This window comes from Meriones unguiculatus, chromosome 9 (assembly GCF_030254825.1).
Source record: "Meriones unguiculatus strain TT.TT164.6M chromosome 9, Bangor_MerUng_6.1, whole genome shotgun sequence".
In the NCBI taxonomy this organism is placed as follows: Eukaryota; Metazoa; Chordata; class Mammalia; order Rodentia; family Muridae; genus Meriones; species Meriones unguiculatus.
Genome location: NC_083357.1, coordinates 64,890,307 through 64,913,003, shown reverse-complemented (window position 1 = coordinate 64,913,003; position 22,697 = coordinate 64,890,307). Strand labels below are relative to the sequence as shown.

At 46.5% G+C, this 22,697-nt stretch overlaps 1 protein-coding gene across 1 annotated transcript in view; it reads left to right on the top strand.

Moving 5' to 3' along the window:
- The window catches only part of Dock5 (dedicator of cytokinesis 5), a 179,125-nt gene that overhangs the window by 67,674 nt on the left and 88,754 nt on the right, over nt 1-22,697 (top strand). The window contains exons 4-7 of the mRNA XM_021635507.2: nt 3,865-3,920; nt 5,825-5,921; nt 18,168-18,316; nt 21,742-21,877. Of these exons, the coding sequence (XP_021491182.1) occupies nt 3,865-3,920; nt 5,825-5,921; nt 18,168-18,316; nt 21,742-21,877 (438 nt within the window). The remainder of the gene's footprint in view (nt 1-3,864; nt 3,921-5,824; nt 5,922-18,167; nt 18,317-21,741; nt 21,878-22,697) is intronic.

Below are 22,697 nucleotides of genomic sequence, written 5' to 3'. Positions count from 1 at the left end.
GAACAGAATTTGGCACAATAATTGTGCATTGACATGTGTGTGTGTGTATATATATATATATATACACACACACACACACACACACACACACACATACACATATTTAACTAAATTATCTTTCTAAGAAATAAAGATGGAACAAGGCCTCAGTCTTCATTAAGAGATGCAGCCTGAGAGAAATGCTGTCCGATGCTGGTCCCTCCTTTTCCTGTCTTAAGGAAAGAGCTATTTGAAAGGCTATTGTACTCGTAGAAATTATTGGTGTCATTTGCAAGCCAATCTAGCCATTTAGAGTGGTGATAAAAGGAAACTCTGTGGCTTTACAAATCGAAGAGGACTAAAGCCTCGCAGAAATTGATCAGATTGATCGTTAATCCTGGCAGGATTGTGGTTGTGTGCGCGCAGGATAACAGAGAGAAGATAATTAGTTGAAATAAAATACAATCGTTTTATTCTCACAAGAAGGTTGCATTGAGAAAAGAAAGGCAGAGCCGAGAGAGAGAGAGAGAGAGAGAGAGAGAGAGAGGGAGGCGGCACATCAGACATGCAAGACCCAGGCTGATTCAGGGCTCACCAGAGACTAAATGATTGTAAACTGCCAAGTGCCGCCATGACTCGGTAATGCTGCAGGCGGCAGAGCAGTGAGGTGACAAATGAATGGGCTCCGCATAGCAACGCCTTTATGCCTGCACACCTGTGCAGGTTATCTGCTGTGGTTAGCGTCAGTCTCACAGTCACCCTTTGCTTATATTTCTGAGTACTTCCATCTTGGCTGGCTCCCAGGGATTAGCATGGACCAGTCACCAGGCTATCAATTCAGCAGGTTTTTAAAAAAGATTTATTTATTATTATATATTATTACTTGTTATTATATACAGTATTGTGGCTGCAGGCCAAAAGAGGACACCAGATCTCACTATAGATGGTTGTGAGCCACCATGTGGTTGCTGGGAATTGAACTCAGGACCTTTGGGCAGGACAGTCAGTGCTCCTAACGTTGAGCCATCTCTCCAGCCCTCTCAGCAGGCTTTTTTTTTTTTTTTTTTTTCTTTCTCTTGATTTGCAAAATGTTTTTCTAGAATTTTTCTTCGGATGAGCAGTGTTAACATTTGGGCTTCTTGCTTGTGAGAGAGAGACAGAGAATGCCCAGGTCACTTAATTCTCAGTCCTTTCCTGTTTTTAACAGGTAAGAATGTCAACAGAAAACTTTCTGGGCAAATCATACACAATATCAAGAACAGTGGGGCCCAGAAGCACACACCTGTCATCCCAGGTACTTAGGAGACTTAGGCAAGTTCCGTTCAACCACCCACATCTGAAACGCGTGTTCTGTCTTACAGCTACACTCCTAGCCTTAGCAATGTCATAGCTTATTTTAAACCTATAACTATTACCTTATTGTGTAAAGTTTTTCATGCGTTTATGTATGTTTGTGTTCATGCATGTGCCCATGCTTGCTCCTGTGCCATAGCATGAATGGTGAGGTCAGAGGACAGCTTGCAGGAATCAGTTCTCCACTTCCACCATGTGGGTCCTGGGGTTCAAATCCAGGTTGTGACGTTTGGCAGCAAATGCCTTTACCCACCGCGCCATCTTGTTGGCCCAGAGCTACTGCTTTAAGCTGGTCACTCCTGTCCAACCCCTCTCTCTTTTCATGAGCTCTTCACTCTTTTATTGTGCTGAGAAGAATCAGTAACATAGAACTTGTCATTGTGTCCCTGTGTGTGCCTGCACTGGTGTGGAAGCCAGAGGTCGCCCCCTAGTTTGTCGTTTCTTAGGTATCCTCTGCCATGACACTTTTAGAGACAAGTTCTCCCACTGTCTTGGAACTCACTGCTTCAGCGAGTCTGACATCAAGCCCCAGGGTTCTGCCCAGCGTGAGATGACAAGCTTGGCCGTCGTGCCCACCTTTATGAGAGGGCTGGGGATGGAACTCAGGTCCTCGTGCTTGCGTGGGCAAACACTTTACCAAGTGACCTTTTTCTCCAGCTCCATGTTTTTAAGACAGTGCTTATGCCTTCTCCTCCGGTGATTGCACTTTGTATTTGTGCTGAGATATCACTGGCACCCCGTGAATAGAGGCATTCGTGACTGCTTCCAGCTAATTTCAATAGGAAGAAGACATTCAAATACTGTCAATTAAATAAATCAGAGCTGAGAGTAAAACCTAGAAGTATTACACAAGGAAGTTCTCTAATTGGGCAGGTACTTAAATGGGCAAGGTGATGGGCAGGTATCAGATCATGGATTGACCCTGTGGTAAAAGAACATTATGGAAACAAACACAGCCAAATACATACAAACCCTGTGTAATAATGTCTTGTATGTGAAGGTGATTATTCATCACTGTTGCTCTCTCCACGTCACCACCATTGCTGTTCCTCTTTCAGATGTCAACAGTAATCTGGTGTCTTCAGGGTTACATTGAATTTGTGTTTGTTTTGTTATAACTTAGTCAGTTACCCCCAATCACTCTCTACACTGAGCACCTGAAGAGTCTCAAGGTCACCTTGTCTGTATGTGTGTCCTTGGTCTCATCAATAGAGGAACCTGATAGCGCCTTTTTCACTAATGCATCACCCCGTCTAGATGAAGAGACAGGCTTTTTGCTTCTGCCTAAAGCAGTTGCAGAATCCCCTCTGTCATCGCCTGTGCTGAGATCAGCTTAATCCCTAATGATTCCTCGTTTATTGGCAAAGGAAGACAAAAGGAGAAAGAGTATTACATGAAACTGGCCCCAAGAGCAACCACCGTTGAAGTTCGCTGGTTTCTTGTCCTGTTAAAGATTACAGGGTGCAGGCACATTTTGAACTGTAATCCCACAGACTACCGTAGGGCTGTCTCTTCCACCACCCTTGTGGTTGGCAATCCTTGACCTGTACTGTCCACAGAGATCATGCCAGCCCTCCCATGAGCAAGGCTAGGAGTAATTAAGCCAAGATGCCATTTGGTTCATCTACTCTGCCAGGTATACTAGTCTAATGCAAGGCTCAGTGGCTCCTTCTCTGTGTGGCATCTTGAGAGTATTGTATGAATTGGCACAGACTGTTGATATTCAAGAGAACTCATGTGGATGGCTCCTTCCCACTGAGAAATCTCTTCTGCCCGCTAATTCCCACCCAGTGATTTTGTGCCCTTGGGACTTTTTGTTTTGTTTTGTTTTTTGAGACAGGTTTTTTTTGTTTCGTATCCTTGGCTGTCCTGGACTCCCCTTTTGTAGACCAGCCTGGGCTCAAACTCACAGAGATCCACCTGCCTCTGCCTCCCTGAGTGCTGGGATTACAGGCGTGCACCACTATGCCCAGCTACCCCTTGGGGCTTTTTAAAAATTTTCTCTAGTGAGTGGTGTCATAATACTGATACAGAAATGCCTCTTAGGATTATAAAACAGAGGTCAACTGGAGGCTCTGACACGACGAAGATGATCGGGTAACTAATAATGATTTGCAGTTGGTCTTCAGTGAAAGTGCTGACAGGTGGGAAGCTAATAAAATGTTAGCGGCTCCATCTCACGCATGATGAAATACCCTTTAATGGGTGCACTGTGCCATGTTGGCTCTGTACAGGTTGTAGGTTCTCAGTAGTCTGCTTCTTGCCACTGTTGGATCTCTGAGCTGATGGGGCTTTTTGGCTCTTTATTTTCAAAACACCTGATGCGTCTCGAGCCCAAATCTTAATTTCTACTATTTTAGTGTTTCCCTCCTTCCTTTGCTGAAATGTCATTGGTCATCATAAGTGATGTCCTGCAAACTCAGTTGGGGATTTCCTTTTGTCAAGGTGTTGAGCGCCCATTTTGCAGTATTTATGCTCTTGGCTTTGAGATTGTTCTTATTGACCATCTAACAAAGAGTTCTCTTTCTGTAGGGCATTTTCCCTGAAACGTACATCCATTTGAAAGAGGCGACTGTGGAAGACGGAGGGTAAGTTCTAGTCCACTAAAAAGTGACGAAGAGCTCAGATAGTCATGAAAGTATGTCCTATACCCCCTGAAGTCTTTCTGCTCTTACTGGTTTCTCTCATATAATTCCTCCTTCTGCCTTTTCTTTCTGTACTTATTCCTCCTTGACACCCTTCCCCAGAATAGTAAACACAGCAGCGATGAACTCTGAGGACTTTCTATTTCCTCTGGGAGTTTTGAACTGCTCACTGGGCATGTGAATATGAGCCCATGTGAGTGAACACCTGGGGAGGCGGGATGTCAGTCTGCCCTTCTCAGCTCTGAACCTTGAATACATCATTTAGTTGCAAGTGCACCTCGGAATGTTCATGGCTTCCTGGAGGAAAGCAGTAATGATGGGGCTGACGTAAGATTCTGGGGAGGCAGTGTCTGGGAGCTTGTTCTGTAGCTGAAATCCATTCAGTGTTGAGTACTCATTTCTTGTTCGTGTCATTTGTCCTGCAAACGACTGACTCAGTGGCGCCTTAGGAAAACGGGTCACTCAAAATAGGAAGAGAGAATTACAAAGTAAAACTCTAATCCATGGGCTGGTGCTAGAGAGGCTGTCGCAGAATCCCGGAACCTCTGAGGTAGATGAACGTTACTGAAACGCTCCAAAGCTCAGCACCCACAATTTAGGGTAAGAGGTAGAGACCTGCTCAAGTTCTCACGGGTTGTCCACAACAGAACCAGCGCTAGGAACTATTCTCCTCTACTTCCTCAAGGAACCCTTTGCCCAGCGGACTATTCCTGGGCAGCCTCCCTGTGTCTCTTGTGAAGGCAACATAGGAGCCCTGTTCTAACTACATCTGCCCGATGAAAGGTGGGATGCCCACCTTACTGGGTAGAGTCAGCAGAATAGTTGTTCCTAGGCTTACAACCTGATCGCACCATTAACACCACCGGAGTTAAAACTATCACAAGCCAGTGTCACAGGAAAGTCCATTCTGTGATTAATATATGCTAATAAACAAAGAAAAGAAGTGCATTTATTTCACCTAACCTGTGAGAGGTAGCTTAGCCCAGCCACCCCAGCGTACTCAGAACATTCACATCAGCCGACGGTTGTGCCAAATCATCGAACGCAGATCCTGTTGGAGGATAGAGTAGTGCATACTTCATGCAGTGTGTCCAAACACTGTGCCAGAAGGGAAAAGCCAACACCTGTGAGTGTGTAATGTCCCAGCCGCCTTCAGGTTGCAAAACCTGACTCCCCTAAGTTGGGGACCACATGCAGTTTTCCTTCGTTGGCATGTAACAGAGGTTTCATGAGTCATAGATGCCCTAGTATATTACATAAAGTTCGAACTTAGCTATCTTTTGTCCGCATTTTCACCTGGTGGTCCTACTCTCTTCCCTAAGTGCTTGCATTCCCTCGATCTCTTCCTCCTATGGGTAGCTGTCCTTCCGGAATACCAGTGAGAGTGTATGTGAGTAAACTCAGTTAAGCCGACTGTGAGTGAGGACGTTGGTTTGTCCCTATTTCCTCACTTGCTGCTTCCCAGTCCTTTCTAGAAGAGGACGTGGATCAGTTCCCACAAGCCGGCTGTTGGGCGAGGTCAGATGCCATGTAGATGACTGAAGTAGCTGCCCGATGGAACCAGCTAATAACCTGGCTTGGTCACTGGTACTTTCGGAGAGAACCAACATGGGTGTAGCCTGTGCCATATGAAAACTTGGTTTAGTTTATAGACTTGGATGTTCTCAGTTCCTTGCTTATTTTTCTCCGTGTTTACCCATGTTCAGTTATAACCCAACTCCAAAGGCAGGTTGGTTTATCTTAGAGCTCGGCAGCCACATTCCTACCTTTGATTGTCAAGAGTGTGGCTGGTCAGAAAAGGCAGCTCCTATCATGTGCAGTAAAGCGTATCCCTTGCTTCCCTGTAGGCAGAATGAGACCGTGATTCCTGGGGAGCTGCCGCTGGTTCAGGAGCTCACAAACACACTTCGAGAATGGGCCGTCATCTGGCGCAAGCTCTATGTGGTAAGCTTCTCCTGGGGCTCCGCTGGCGGTGGCCTTGGGGGTCATTTCTGGACCCTCGGTCTGACTGCAGAGCCCTCTTCTGCATCGAGTCAGGTGAGGCTTCCCTAGAGCCCAAGGCGCTGGAAGCCTGCTGATTCGCATTTCCCCAGAGCTGAGCTGATAATGGGATTATGGAGGGAAGTGGGTGTGGCCATTCATTCAGTCTTGCTGATTGTGAAAGTAATAGTGAGTTATAACTGCAAACAATTGCCCAGGCCTTCTTGGGTACCTCAAACCATAAACCTTCATAACATTGCTATAAAAATTTATGCAGTTATAACGCTTAATATTCTAGCATCAACGTACACCACTTGGTGTTAGGATCTTCACGTACGCTCACAAAAAGACATGTATAAACACCACAGTGCTCAGCCTTCTGAGGGCGCCGTACTCAGCCACCACCAGCGGACCTTGTAGACTCAGAACCATAGAAAGTGTTAAGCTGAGGTCGGGCTCCTCTCAGCATTCTCTGTCCCCACGCTGGTTTGACCTCAGAATGCTAATATGAAAATCCACACCTGGCAGCCTGGCTGGGATCCTCTGGACCCTCGTGACGGAAGGAGAGGACCAACTTCTGTAAGTTGTCCTTTGCCCGCCACATACAGAGTGTGGCACGAATGCCCTGCCACACATGCCTTCACATGCATGCCCGGCCCCAAGGGAATACATGAATAGAATTAGGGGGAAAAAAACCTTAAAGGAGGGGAAATTTAATCTGCTTGTAGTGTTTAGAAGAGAAGATAGGGGTGGTGGGGTTGGTGACGTTGGCCAGGAGGTCATAAGAACATTCATGTGGACTACCATGGCGGACTGCCAATTGCTTCACGTGAAGAGGGAGAGAGACCTGAAGACACACCTGTACCCTGGGTGTCTCACTCACCGTGTGCTGTTCTCCACCAAGAAAGCCACTGACTGCCACATCAGCTCCTCAGCTTGGCTCTAAAACTGAGCCCAGAGGCACCTTTTCCTGCCTCGGACTCCCGGCACTTAACATCCTCAGACTAGAAGTGCTATTTTGCAAGTGCACAAGATGCTCAAGGTTCACTGCCAGCGGGGCAGACTCCCCTCCAGTCTGGGAAGCTCTTTCCTTAGCTCTGGAGACCTCGTTGGTGAATAACAGTGGGTCTTGCCCATGTAGGGGACTTCCAGGCTTCTGTGGGTGACCCAAGAAGTCATAATGTCAGCCAAGTATAATATTCTCTGATTGGATGTGTGAACCCTGAGTCCATGAGGGTGTGTGCTGGACAGCTGCACCCAGAGCCATTCTCTTTTCTTTATGTGGCAAGTCTTGCTAAGTTACAGCACTCTTGTTCCTGTGTTCTAAGGCAGTAACCAACCTCATTCCAGCACTAGCCCTAAGAGTAAAGGCAGGATTTCATTCCCTTCAGGGCTGCGTATTCTAGGATGAGTGACCAACCCTTTGTGGGGTGAGCATGTGGGGTTTCTCTGCCTCTCCTCCCCGCCCCCTTCAAAGCCTCACTTGCGTCCTTTTTCAAAAAGTGTCTTCTAAACAAACTAATTCTTAATGCCTCCTTCTTGACCACTCGAACACTTAACGGCCTAATGACAGTCTGGCCCTTGGGGACATTATGCCCTTATTGAAGGTGATCTTTTGATCTCTTCAGACTTAGTTGATGAGGACACTAACTCTGAGCCCCTAAATCATGCACTCCGGGAGGGGAAGGATACAGCTGTCATCTCTGTGGCCTCCATTGGTCAACTTATGCTTACATTGAAAGCACTCTGGTTCTAGTTAATTGACTGTTGAGTGGATGGAGCAGGGTTGATGGTTGAGAAATGGCATGGACGTGGGTTTATTCCTTAATGTTCTTTCTGGAAATTGCTGAGTGGCAAAATGTATTAGGTTAGTACAGGCTCTGAGTCTTCTGCATTGTCTATGTTGAAACCAAATGCCCGAGGGAAGGCAACTTATAAAGAAAAGAGGTAGCTTTCTACTATACTCACAGAGGGAGGCTCACAGGCCTGATAAGAGTCGGCTCAACTCCAGTGTGTACCTTGTGGTGGTACGGATGTTTAGTGAAAGGAATGCCCCCGTGGCATGACAGGAGAGCAGAGCATGGAGAGGTACCTCACTGTTGGTATGAGAACCCTCTCCCGATAACTAATGAGGGGGTGCCTCCAGTACCCTTCTGCTAATCTCCACTCCTCAGGATCCCACCACCTCTTAACATCACCGCACTGGAGGCCAGTCGTGCGGCACGTGACCGGAACCGAACCATAGGCATTCCTAATCCAAAATTCAGGCACCCAAAATGTTAAACACATCCAGAGCATTTTGAGCACATCCGTGATAACACATCTGGAGAAGTCTACCCTCCCCCTGACCTCATGTGTGAGAAGCTTTCTGTCTGTGTAAAAATTCCTCTTGAGGCTGTTGTAGAAGGCAGAGATGAAGCATAAACAGATTTCATATTTAAGACTCAAGTGCTATCCCTAAGAGATCTCATTAGGTCTATGTAAATATTTCTCTAAAAACTGAGGAAAACTTCTCATCCTAAGCGTTTTAGATTAGGGGTACCGACACTGTACTGTGGGAGGAGCCTTTGTTGTTTGTGTCGTGTGCAAGTACAGTATGAATAAAAAGACCTTTTTTCTCTCTAATGGACAACTTTATTGCTCATTTTCCTTGCTGTGTCCTCTCTATATCCAGAAGTTATCAAGACAGGTTTTCCAGGAAAAAGAACTAAGAAATGGGGCTGGCAGTGTAGCTCAGTGGTAGAGTGCTTACCTGGTGTGCATGAGGCCCTGGCTTCCACTCCCAAACAGATAGATTGGTGCTCTCGAGTGCGCACACACACACAAAGAGGGACAGACAGACAGAAAGACAGAGAGGTAAGAATGAGGAAATAGGACCTATGTACTTGTGCTGTCAGTGTCCTGTCAGTGTCCCTCTCCACCCCCAATAGCACAGGGCAATGAACTGATAGGAACTTTTGAGCATTTCCTTTGTGAGCCCCATCTTCCCCGATTTAGTAGCAGAATTAGGTTTTAAGTGCAAAGTGTAGTGAGTTAATTGATTTTTTTTTTTAAATTCCCTTTTAGAGGACAGCTCATTTGTTTCATCTTAGAAATCTAAGAAGATAACTTTTAAACGCCCTGTAGCTGCCACTGATTGGCTTAAACACCTTACCACTGCTACTGATTGGCTGTGACAGGCATTGATGGTGAGAGGGGCTTAGCCATTGTCTGGGCTGAAGTCAGATTTTGCCCTTGATGCCTGTTTATCCACTAAGGTGTAGTCCACGTATTTGTTATTAAAAACCACAGCTCCCAAGGCACTGACAGGGCTCCCCAGGCAGAATTTCCGATTTGCTTTCTCATGTTAAAGTAGCAAACCTCAAATACCATGTTTAGTATTAAAAAGGCAAAAGTACCCTCTTTCTCCCTGGTTTCCAAATCTCCCCTCCCAGTTGTACGTTTTAGCATTTTGTTTTTGGATTCTGCACATGTGTCCTTTCATTCATAAATGTAAACAGAAATGTGGACTCTACCAGTACACATTAATACGTTAACACTCCCAGCTCTTTCCTCCCGCTGACGAGTTCTTTAGTGTGTGGTTCTAGGATCTGAACCCAGGCCGCTGTCCTTGTTGGGGAGAGATGCTGCCGCTAGGTTACATCTCCAGGGAGTCTTCCACAGATTTTGAATCAGGCACTCTGCGAGACTTTTTCAACCACCCCTAAGGATGCCCTAGAAACTGTGTACATCCAAATATGCTTCCCCGTTCTGTTCTTTTCTGCCTCGTTTCATTGGAATTTTGTCGAGCCAGTGTTTTCTAGAAGGGATAAATGCAACCCCACTAACCAGGTTAGACCTGGCTGTGAGGTCACTGGATTATTCCAGAAAGAAAAGGTGTTTATCTCCTCGTTGTAGCAATTGTTCAGAGTGAAAGTATCAGCCATATGTTACAATGGGGAGGGAGATTGGCCACACTGAGGGTAAGGTACACCCTCCCCCCAACCCCTAGTAGAAAGAGGAGAGCCTGCTTGTCCCCGGGAGCCTCCCCCACAGTCTGTCTTTTCTCCTGAGACTATTGTTTCTGATTTTATCCCAACTGTCTTTCCTAGTGGGTGTTGACCTTAGCTATGGGGAGGAAACAGGCTATAGGAGCCAAACACTGGCCTGTTAACTTAAGCAGTGGTGTTTCCCCTGCATGGCTTGCCCTAACTAGCTCTGGGATCTTAAGCAAGTCATCCAGAGTCCCCAGACTTCTGGAGGATTTTGACACCCCGTAAAAGTGGCGCAGAATCTCATTCCCTTTCCGAGTAGATGTTTTCATAGCCCAGCTTCACGAAGCTGTGAGAGCATGAAAAGGGGACTGTGGCTATTTCAGCACCCTCCGTGCAGATAGGCAGTCAAGGACTCCAGTGGAAACCTGCTGTGGGTGTTACTGTCCCAGTTGGAAGCAGTAGCCACAGTCGATGCCCTCCCACTGGCCAACCTTGACCCAGAGCTTCCCTCTCACCCAGCTGTGGCTGCCAGACATACGGGAGCTGCTTCCTGGGCGCCACGCTTATCCAAGGCCGCTGCCTTTCTCGCCTGTTATCATCATGGGCAGAGTAGCCTTGAGCACTGGGGAGCGGGCTCCATTTCCCCTGTTGTAGATAGCAAGCCTTCTTGGTTGAAGTTCAAGTCCAGGAGGCACAGACACTTCCAGAATGTGGAGTACACGTTCACAGCAGTCCCTGGTAAGCTTTGCCTGCAGAGCTGCCCCTTGGTTGGAGCCAGTCCCTGGGTGTTTCCGGGGCTCCGTCAGGAAAGGAGGAAGTCTTGATTGGTGAGGTCACCTGTCTGGTGATGGGCCCACACAGTAGACACGGGGGCTGGACAGACCAAGAAGTTCTTAGAGGTCTCCTTCGATCCCTGAGTATATATTTTTATATTCAGAAGAATCCACAAAGCCAAAGTAGTCCATGAAAACGTAATAACCCTTTCATGGAAAAGAGCATAGGTTTGGGGGGCTGGTAGCAGATCCTGCGGACTGCGCAAAGTCCTTGACCTCTTGGGCTCTCATCTCCCCTCCTAAAATTGAAATCAGATATCATGTGTGCCTTGATGAGCATTCACTGTGAAGGTTCAGCAAGTTGGTCCACCGGGCACGGACAGAAGCAGGCACTCAGCTTCCCCGAGCACCAAGAAGCCTGAGTTCAGAAGGGCATCTCCATTACGCGTTAGCACTTGCCCCGAGAACACTAAAATGTGTCTGTCTGCCTAGCTGTGGCTATTGCTTCATATTCTAGCTTGGGACTAAAGGGACAAAGGGTGCCATGGCTGGCTCCCTTTCAGCTGTGTCATTACTTAAATCCCTCCAGGTAGGTAGATTTACACTTCTGTCTGTTCATGCCTCTGCTGCCTCAGGAGATCCGTGTTCCCCAGCTGTGAGACAGGACTAGAGATCTCCGCCCTCTTTATTTCCAGTTTCATCGATCCCCACTTCCCGTGCTGCATTGATTTACACCTGGCTGCATCTGTGTGAGACCTAACTTACCAAATAACTGTACCGAGTTAGTTTTGCACTCCAGAGAAGTTTAAACTCCTTATCCTCCTGCCTCATCCTCCTGCGTGTTGGGATTACAGATGTGTGACTGGTCAGGCGTTTTCTTTTAAAGGTTTGCTTTTTACTTTTAAAGGTGTGTGTATGTACGTGTGTGTGCGCACATGAATGTGGAAGCCTGGGGAGGCCAGAGGCTTTGGATCCACCCAGAGCTGGAGTCACAGGTGGTTGGGGGACTCCTGACGTGGGTTCTGGGAACCAAATCTTCTTCAAGAGCCGGGTATGCTGAGCCATCTGTGCAGCCCCTTGAATATAAACTGCCATATATCCCGAGTCACGGGCATGGTAGTTTCTCAACTGAAAATCACCAAGCCTGTATGTATGGTGATGATGGTGGGAAAAGTGATTTTGAATACAGGACTTTTCGGAAAGCCTGAGAAACTTGCTTATCATAAACAAACATTCACCATCTTTCTCACTGAAAAGCCCAGGGCCTTTCCCCCCTTCCCACTGGAGAAGGAGTCCAGTGAGGGTTTTGGAGTTTTTTGTTTTGTTTGGGGTTTTTGTTTGTTTTGCTTTGTTTTAATTTGAGGCAGTCTGTTCTTTCTGTAAGCTGAAGTCTGTTCTTGCTTCTTGAAGAGAAAGAAGGAAGGGAAGAGCCTGATGACAAGAGTGGTTAATATATACTGTGAAATCAGGGGGTTTAATTGTTAACACACATTCCTAAGAAGAACTGATCTCTCTCCATTTCAAGGTTGCCTCCAGCTAAGCTCAGTGACGCACGCCTGAAATCCCAGCACTCTGGGAGGCAGAGGCAGGCGGATCTCTTAGTTCAAGGCCAGCCTGATCTACAAAGCAAGTCCAGGACAGCCCAGGCTATACAGAGAAACCCTGTCTCAAAAGCCAAAAAGAAAAAAAAATGCCTCCAGAATAAAACCTTATACTGCTGTAGTTCTGGGCAGCTATGGAGTACGAACGTGCAGGACATGCTGGGCCACCCTTTCTTTGTCCTCACACCCGTGGTGGTACATCTGGGTAGCTGAAGGCTCGCCTCTAAGCTGTCAGTCATTGATGACTGCCACAGCACACTCTGAGGTACAGTTTAGCTGGTCTCTGTTTGGTCTCCTGCTGAAACCAGTTTCATCCTCAGGCAGGACCTGTGATCTGTGAACTACAAGCTCTGCCTTCGTATGGCTTTGTCAAAAAACATGGTGTGACATGGAAATGCTGGAATGGTTTCTTTAAAAATGAAACCTCTGCCAGGCAGGCAAAGCTCCTCTGGGGTGGGAAGAGGAAGTAAGGATGGGTCATAAGCATTGCTTGATTGACAATAGTCACTCAGTCTGGACCCAGGAGTTAACAGCTTTGTGGAAAAAACTTCTTGAGACCATTGCAAAGCTCCAGCCTCAGGGAGCATTTGTATAATTCCTAAGTGTGTACAGAACAAGGCAAAGGAGTGAGACAGTCAAAAGCAGCCAATGAGGATCTTGTTTGGTAGGATTAATTGAGTTGAACAGTTCTGTCGTAGACTGGAGGATGTCTTTGGGCAGGGAACTTTGCCCAAAGTCACATAGCAAGTTGATGATAAAATTAGAAATAGAAGCCAAGTTCCCATATGTTTTCTTAGGTACTTCCCCTTCTAAATCATAAAACCTCAGAGAAGAAAATGGAGAGGATCTCTCTCTCTCTCTCTCTCTCTCTCTCTCTCTCTCTGTGTGTGTGTGTGTGAGTGTGTGTGTGTGTGTGTGTGTGTGTGTGTGTGTGTGTGTTTTGGACACCCAATCAATCAATGTCATGGTCTGAACAGCCTCCAAAATTCTGTAGCCCTCCCTGGGTGACTTCTGCATTCCTGTCACCATGGGAGGCGAAATTGTTTTTTTCTTGTGACTTGGTTTTTAATCTCTAGGAATTCTAACAAAGAAGGAAAAGAAAAGATAAACATCTGGGTTACAAATACACCTAGTGAGATACAGGGGTATCTGTACTGTCTGGTAGAAAACAATACTTGGGCTGTGTTTTGTGAGAGTGACTGTTCCTCGTGCAGATTCAAACCACTGTTTTGTTTTGTTTAGCTTAAGCCATCAGATTTGTTCCCAAGTTCCTACTATATCCCAGTATTGTGCTGACTTTAGCAGAGGTCAAAGAAATTATTTAATGATGCAGTGATGGCTGACAGGGCAGAGAGGGCTAACCCGGTAAAGACAGAAGATAGTGGAGGAAAAGCTCAGCAAAGGGCATGCTTGCTCTGTGCAGGATGTAGGAATCAAAGGCCAGGTCAAGAAGGGCCTGATAGTCCATTTTCTGCTGGTAGCACAAAACACCTGAGCTCAGGGACCATATAAAGAGAACAGGTTTATTTTGCTCCCTGTGCTGGAAGCTGAACATTCAGGATCAGGCGTCTGTATCTGCTCTTCCCTGTTGCCCTGTCTGATCACAGAAGATTGCTTCACAACAGGCTTGTGTGCAAGGAGGAGCCCTCACAGGCCGAGGCGGGAGTGATTCGGAGCCCAGGTCCACACTCTTTCCTAACGGCTTCTCCTAAGAGAGAACGTACTGTCCTCAGCCTTCTCCAGAGAGCCGCCTTCCATGGTGCTCAGCAGTGATTAGAGCTACAGCTGGTCAGAGAGCTGAGAATAAGCCCTGTGGAGAGCACAGCCTAAATGAGACATCTGTACTTGAGTTGAGATTTATATCATAGATGGAAATTTATATTATAGCTATAAATCTCTACTCCGGTGTAGCTATGAATCTATACTATACTACACCCTCATCATCATACTGTGTCACCCCACCCCCCACCCCACTCCTCTTGTCACCAAGGCTCAGGGAGCATCATCTTGTTAAAGGGGGCAGAGAGAAATCTAAGGATGGAGAGGAGAGCCGTGATAGGCTGCCTCGTGGATATGACGTGGCCGTTGTCCTCGTGAACTCACACAGCGTGTGTTTTACCTTCCCCAAACCTAGACAAGATCAAGCCAGCAGCACTGGTGAATACCCTAGCAAGCTGCATCAAATGGACTCAACGTTGCTGCATTACAAAAAATGGCAAAAGTCATGAAGATGGGAAGGATACCCGGGAAAGGATATGCTCAAGCTCTACTGTATATGCGTATGAAATTGCCAAAGAATAAAAAGATTAAAAAAAATAATAATAACTGAGCAGCACCCCTGTGGTTTAATTACCTCCTGCTGGGCCACTCATAAAGTCAGCCAGCCTTATTGGCTCCGCCAACAACGCCTCCAGCACAAGGACCCTTTGGGGAGGACAAGTCATATCCAAACTGTGGCAGAGCGCAGCAGGAGAGACAGAAGAATGTGACATACTCATTCTACCTGGGAGTGCTGGATCTTCCTCTGTCCCCACAGGGTTCCCCCCAAATGCACGTGTTGTCAGAGGAGCGGGGAGGGGCATGTAGGATGCAGAGAGCCTAGCTCAGAGCAGTCGGAACAGAGCCCGTTTTCTTGAAGTAAGTGGGGGGGGGACTCACATCCTCTCGCCTGTTCCAGCTTGTCTGTTGAGAATGAATTTGGCACAGTGAGTGGGAGAATAATGGCTGTCTTCTTCCTTCTTTGAGGGAAGGACTTGGCAAACAAGGCTGATATGGACAGGCAATAATTAAATTGCCACGGATAATGTCTGATATAATTGAGACCGAGAAACTTGTGAACGAATGCCCCCACTCAAAAGCACCACCTCACGCAGAGGACTCCCTGGGCCCTTTTGAACCTTTCTTTCTCAGAGTATGGAAATTAATGCCTTAATTACAGCCAGACGATGCTAAAAACTATAGGGGTAGAGGAATTGCAGGAAAGAAAAAAAAAATACCTCTTTTCTTTCTAGTACTGAAAGGTAAAGTCTGTAGGTTTCCTTCCTTCCTTCCTTCCTTCCTTCCTTCCTTCCTTCCTTCCTTCCTTCCTTCCTTCCTTCCTTCCTTCTTCAGTTTGTAAGACAATGAAATGGGAACATTTTATTCAAAATTGAACTGAAAAGGCCAGGTGTTACCTATGCTGCTTAAAGACAAGATCTTTACATATCTCTTTGTGCTTTTCTAAGGCTGGGCTCTGGAGGTTGCACAAATATGTGAATACCTCCCTGATCTTAAACAGGACTCACCTTTTGAGTTGTGAAGATCCGCAGTGTAAATCACGCTCCTTGAGATCACAGATAATTGGGCACCTCTTCCTCCCGTGAACTTTGAACTTGCATTAGAATTTTTATCAGAAGTCACTAATCTTACCCTTGCCTCTCACTGCCACACCTGTAGGTCCAAGCCTCTTCCCTATAGATCTGTGCTTTGTTCAGAGATGCCTTGGATGTTTTCAGCTCTGTTGTGGTTAATATTTTTGCTTGGGAATCTGTTCCTGGATTTGTTAGAGAACACCAACAAGAGAGAAGTAGTAGCAGCCATTAGAACTTGTTCCACCCACCCTCTGTTTTTTTCCACCTCTCTCTCTCTCTCTTTCTCTCTCTCTGTATTATTTACGTAGCGTGTCTTCTCTATGTTGTGGTCACCTCTCTCTCCATTGTTTATGTAGCATTTCTCCTCTGTGTAATGGGCCAGCCAACCATTCAGGTAGAACCAAGGTTGTAATGGCTTAGACGTTTATTGAACTCTTACAATCATTGACATACAACTGGTGAGTTGTAAATTAACTTCAGAACTACATAACTACATAGTCCTGTAACAGTATTTATGACATTTACCTACAGTGTTATGACATTTACCTACGAGCAAGAAAACACTGGCATCATAGTCCATAAGTAATGAGTGGTACTGTATACCTTGTATCCTCCCCCTGTGGAGACAGGGTCCACTGTACCCTGGCTGGTCTGAGGTCACTATGTAGTCAGGGCTGGCCTTGAACTTACAGAGGTGCCTTTTCCTCCACCTTCCACGTGCTGGGATTAAAGGTGTGCACCACTATACCCAACTTGTTCAATTTTTTTTTAATTATTTTCTTTCTTGTAATTTTCACAATCGGAGGTTATCTTGCGTGTATAGATATAATGATATAAGCAACGGAGCTGTAGCTGATCAGTAAGAGCACTTTTCTAGGCCCCAAGTTCAATCCCAGTGCTGCCAGTGAAAAATAACATAGTATGCGATAAATACATGCGCGCGCGTGTGTGTGTGTGTGTGTGTGTGTGTGTGTGTGTGACCATTTATTACTTTCCTTCCCCTCGCGAATGCTGGGTTCTTCAGGGCAGGAACTTTGTTTCCAGTTTCTTCTCACTGGCTGACGATCTTTTAGAGCATGTAACAAACCATTTGGATGGAACCTAGAGAGTGATAGCTCAGACATGAAGTATTTGACTCTCAAAATTATTGAGATACAAGCCATTATTTGGTTGTAACTTTGCTTTAGCTCTGTTCGCTGAATTACTGGGAAAGCCCAGAATAACAGTTCAGTCTCCATTTGCTGGGGGAAAAGAGTTATTTTAAAACTAAGATCTAAAGTTCTATTTTCCAATATTCCATACCTCTGAAATTGGCTATTTCTCCATTTGTAATTCTTCAGTGTCTTTAATAGGCATAGACACAAGAGGAATGCTTCCCGTCCAGGGACAGAACTTACCAGGCCACAGTCTTCCAGAGCCCTGTGCACTGGTGTGGCTTATAAATTCCCAGCAAAGGAAGGCAAGCTAACTCACAGGAGAAGACTCCTCAGTTGAGAATCCAGGCAGAATTAGGGGCTGGTGGGGCTGGGGAGATGGCTCATTGGCTAAAGCACCCAATGTGTAAGCAGGAGACCTGATTTTGGATCCCAGACACACACACACACACACACCCCACACACAAAAGTTAACCATGATGGAGAACATCAGTAATCCCAGAGCTGGGGAGGTGGAGACCAGTGAGTCCCTGGGCCCTGTTGACCAACCAGACTACCTGAGTCTAGGTTCAGCAAGAGACTCTGTCTCAGAAAATCAGGCAAAGGGGGAATGAGGTGAGATCTCTGACGTTGGCCTCATGCATGCACACATTTGTGCATGTACATGCCCATGTATGAACAGGTACACGCTAGAGTTTCAGAGGAGAAGGTTGGTGTGGCTGTGCTTAGATGAAATCATGTCAGACTCTGGGACACTCGAAGGAATGACCACCACCATGCATGAAGGAAGTGCAGATTCTGAAGTGTAGACTGACAAATACAGGTGGAAATGTGACCCAGGCAAGCCTCAGAAGGACTCACAGTGGGCCCTCTTCTAACTGGTAGGAATGCCTGAAGGGTTTTTAGTAGAGGAAGGGAGCAGGGGCAGAGGTGCCGGGTGGTGGAGGCAGGTGGATATCTGTGAGTTGGAGTCTAGCCTGGTCTGCAGAGTGGGTTCCAGGATAGCCAAGGTCTTCACAGAGAAACCCTGTCTAAAAAAAAAAAAAAAAAAAAAACAAACAAACAAATAAAGAAAGAAAGGTTCATGGTCAGAATTTTAGGATGTGTGAATGATTTGATGGATTTATTATGACTTTCGACCAATCTGAAACTGTTTACCTGCTTTTAGAATTGCCTTTTGGGATAAGTTAGGAGTAGCTTGGAAAAACTTACAACATAAAAATAGGCCTCAAAGTGTGCAGCTTACTGTGTGACCTAATGAGTGAGGAATGCCCTATAGATTCTCTATATGAAGATGCTCTCTCCATCACACCTTTGTGTTTCTTTCTGTCCCTCTTTTCTCCCCTTTCCCATTTTAGAACAACAAGGTCACACTATTCCGCCAGCTACAGCAAATGACATACAGTCTGATCGAGTGGCGCTCCCAGATCCTGTCCGGCACACTCCCCAAGGACGAACTAGCGGAGCTGAAGAAGAAGGTCACGGCCAAAATTGATCATGGGAACAGGTAACCTCGAACAGTCTTACACTGAGGGAAATGACTGGCATCTGCCCACCAGACACTGCTCACGGCAACTTAGAAAAATCCTTTAAAGGATTTCAAACTGGGCGTTGAGGAGGTAGATCAGTCGATGGAATGTTTGCTTAGCTCACACAACGCTCAGCACTGTATAAACTAATGTTCCCGGTGCTGTAATCCCAGGATGCTGGAGATGGAGGCAGGAGGACCGGAAGTTCTGGCTAAGGATGGATGACTGCACAGCAAGTTCAAGGCCAGCCTGGGTTGACTATAGGAGACCCTGTCTGAAAATGAAAACCGAAAATAAATGGCTCACCCTTTATGCATACCTGTACAGACTTATAGGACACATGTACGCAGTATTTATGTGTCATGATGATTAATGAGGTTAAATGGCATACCCATCAATTTAGCAGTCATCTTTGTGTTGGGAATGTTTTAAAATCCTCTTTACTGGGTATTTTGACGTAATAAAGTTAATTTTTGTCAAGTACAGTTATGCTACTATGCTACAGGAAATTAGAAATTATTCTTTCTATTCAACTACACAACTATACCAATTAACTACCTCCGTCCCTAGGCTTCACTAGGCTTTCGTAGGGGTGGGGTGGAACAGTTTCTGTGTGTGGCAATGTACTGGCTGGAAGAAGCAACTAAAGTCAGGGAAGATTTACTCTGGCTGGTGGTTTCTGAGAGTGGAGTTTGTGATCATGGGGAAGGTGTAGCAGAGCAGATGCCATCCATGGCAGTGGTGTCAGAACTCTATGACGGAGCTCCTCCACCCAGCACACCATGGAGCAGAGTGCTCCAGACTAGGACCAGAGGCCCACCCCTAATAGCCCAAGTGGATCAGCTAAGGACCTCCCAACAGCTTTTGCAAGCTCTCAGAAGAGTGCCACTGTCTGACAAGTATTCAGCCACACGCACCTGTGGGGGATGGTTCCCATTCAGAACTTAATCCCCACTGGGTCCCTTGTTACTTAATGTCTCTGTGTCTGAGAAGATCCCTGATTTCATGGAGAAAGGCCATAATCCCCATCCTTCCAGCCCATTGATTCATTCTACGCACTCCTCCCCTTCACCCCCCCAGACAGGGTTTCCCTGTGTCCTGGGCTGTCCTAGACTCACTTTCTAGACCAGGCTGGCCTCAAACTCACAACGATCTGCCTGCCTCTGCCTCCCTGAGTGCTGGGACTAAAGGCGTTTGTCACCACGCCCAGCTCAATCTACAGACTTGTCGTGGGTCTATCCCTGCAGCAAGCTCCTGAACAGCCCAGCTAGACATGGGACATCCAGGCAGCACTACCTTTCACAATGTGGGAAATCCAGGCCATCTATAACAGTGGGCGTGGCCTGGGGTTCTGCTTTCAGCCAGCCCCTTCCAGAAGACCACAGAAGCCCTCGGTTGGCTTTGCTGTGACCTATAGTGCATGTAGTTTGTCCAGTTTGTACTGTGGTCATTTCTGCCTCTACCTTTGCCCCATGGCCCCGACCTCAGGACTCTTACCTATCCTTCACAGCCCTGTTAAAATACATGTAGTTCATGAGCCTATGGTGTAAATGTACTTTAACAAACGGTATGTAGAAACAGTCAAAGTCAACAGGATACAGAACTCAGTCAGTTTCACAAACTGACTCTGTTGTACACTTCACGTATATACAACCCTAGAAAGTGGCTATTATGATGTAGTTATTTTTTCTTTTCCAGTTTCCTTTAGGGGAAAGTGAACTTGACAGATTTCCTTCCAGGTCACAAAGGCAATGGGAAAGCATTAACTTTAGCACAGGCCCCGGTTCTTGGTCTCACTGTCTTGCAGTTGAGATGTGAATCTTTTCCCCAGTACTTGACATCTGAGGTGGTTAATGCCTCCTAGACAGGACCTACAATCCCCTAGGACACATCTGGACGTGTCTGTGAGGGGGGGTTCCAGGTTAGGTTAAGTGAGGAGGTAGCATCCGCCTTGACTAGGAGGCAACCCTGCTCTGTGGGGTCCTGGATTGAAGAAGAGAAGCTAGCTGAGCACCAGCACATACCTGCTTCCTGAAGTGAAGGTGTAGTGTGATCGGCTGCCTCAGGTCCTCTGGCACGCCTTCCCCTGAACTGTGGCCCAAAGTAACCCTACTTCCCTTAAGTTGCTTCTGTGAGGTTTTTTGATCACAGCAACAAGAGAAGTATCTAATCTAGACCCCTGGTTGACCGTAACCGCTGCAGATGTCCAGTCTCTCAAGTAAGGTCTTAGGACTTGCTGTAAAGCCAGCTGAGGCGGGACACGGTTCTCTCCTTTTGTGATCTTGCCGCAGCAACATTGTTCTGGAGGAACCCCAAGGCCTGGCATAACGCGTTAATGACTCCCACGTGGCAGAGCATGGCTGCTTTCCCACACTTGTCCTTGGAAGCATCTCAGGAAACGGAGCCTCTCTGCCAATCCATCCATGACCCAGCTCTGCCTGCATTGCCATCTCTCACAGGTCTGGGTGGCCTGTGGGTCTGGCTGCCTTGGGAAGGAAGCTGCCAGTACAGTCACTCATACAGAGTAGATGTAGAGTGGGGATGGGGGTGGGGAATTGAGGCATGTGTGCTTTCTTCCCAAGGACATCCCCCATTTTCCCCTGAGTGTTGCTATTCCAGACATCTCTGCTCTCGTGCGGTTACCTTGAATCGAGGCCTGAGTGTAGAATTCCATCCCATCAGTCTCTGACTTCTTGGAACTAAGCAGAGTTCTTTCTACTTCTGTGCCCACTGGGCACAAATGCCTTTGGAGAAGGAGGTAGTTGTCTGTGCTCTTGCCATGCAGCCCCCGGAACTTTCATTACTAGTTTTCCTGTGCCGTTCTCTGCAGCCAGAGCAAACATTTGTAGGTGCTTATTATATGTGAGGTTCTGTAGGTCCTTTACTGCCATTGTCTCAGTCAAGTTCTTAATGATAACTTCGAAGGGTAGGAAACATTTACACAAGAAGAGACCAGATGAAAGGGTCCTAGAGAGAGCAGATACGAAATAAAGCCAGGGTTCAGGCTGCAGTGTGGATGACAGGAGAGCCAGCATGGAGATGGATCATGACAGGGTGGCCACCATGACCTACTTCCTCCTCCTTTAAGACAATATTGAGTAAGCAAGTCAAGGAAGGCCTTTGAAGGATGGCGCCAGACCACAGGAGACTGGCAGAGAATCACTCAAAGAGGGCTTTGTTCACAGTGGTTGCCAACTTTACTATTCTTGTTTTGGGCCGACTCCTCGGCACGTGTGCTCGCTCAGGTTTGGCTAGCTGGCCTGCAGAGCTGTGCAGCATTCTCGCTATGTAGAAAGGAGGTAGAGATTGGAAGGAGGAGACTCCTGGGCTTTCTGATCCAGGTTCATCCATGAAGAGTCTGACAGCACGGGGGAGAGTTACTTACCACGTCCTTTCTCGCCAGAATGCTTGGACTAGACCTGGTCGTGCGTGACGACAATGGAAACATCTTGGATCCTGATGAGACCAGCACCATTGCCCTCTTCAGGGCCCATGAAGTTGCTTCTAAAAGGATAGAGGAAAAGATCCAAGAGGAAAAGGTATGTTTCCTGCTAGGCGCAGGTTGGGCTGCTAGGATTTCATTTGTTGCTCTGGTTTTTAATGCCAATATGGAGTAGTAGACAATAGACATAGAAATGCCTGAAAAATCATGTGTGGCCTCATTGTAAAGGTGGGCAGAAAGAATGAGGCCAGCATTTGTGCTCTGCTTTGGAAAGGGAAAAAATGCACAGGGGTGTTTGTATGTGTGTGTGTGTGTGTGTCTGTGTGTGTGTATAGAGTGACTCAGGACCATTTTTACTAAATAGAGTTTGTATTAAAAAATACATACAAAAGGGTATACATACACTTCAGTATTTGCATATGCAGAGAGTAACTGGAATGGTAAATAAGAAAATAGTCATTCAAAGATTTCTCTGGACCTGAGTTCAGTTCCCAGAACTCACATAATGCTTCACAACCATCCACAGCTCCAGCTTCACGGTACCGGTGTCTATCTGACCTCAGCAGGTACCAGGCATGCACATGGTACACAGACATACATGCAGTCAAAACACTCATTACACATAGCATAAATATAAAGATGACCCCAGGAAGGAGAACTGGGTGGAAGGAAGGACTTTTTATATTATAATCTTTTGTATTTGGCATGAAGACTGTGATTTCCAAAATAAAACTGTTTTAAATAACATGTTTTGGAAAGTTTTGAATACAAAGAAAACTTAGAAAAGTGAAGAAAATCAGAAAAAGAGAAAGAGGGCAGCCATGTTCTGACCACCCTGACCCTGCCATGTTGACATATTCATCTGTTTTCCGTTTGGATGCAGAGAGATCTGTTTCTGTGTTTTTTGTTCTGGAGCA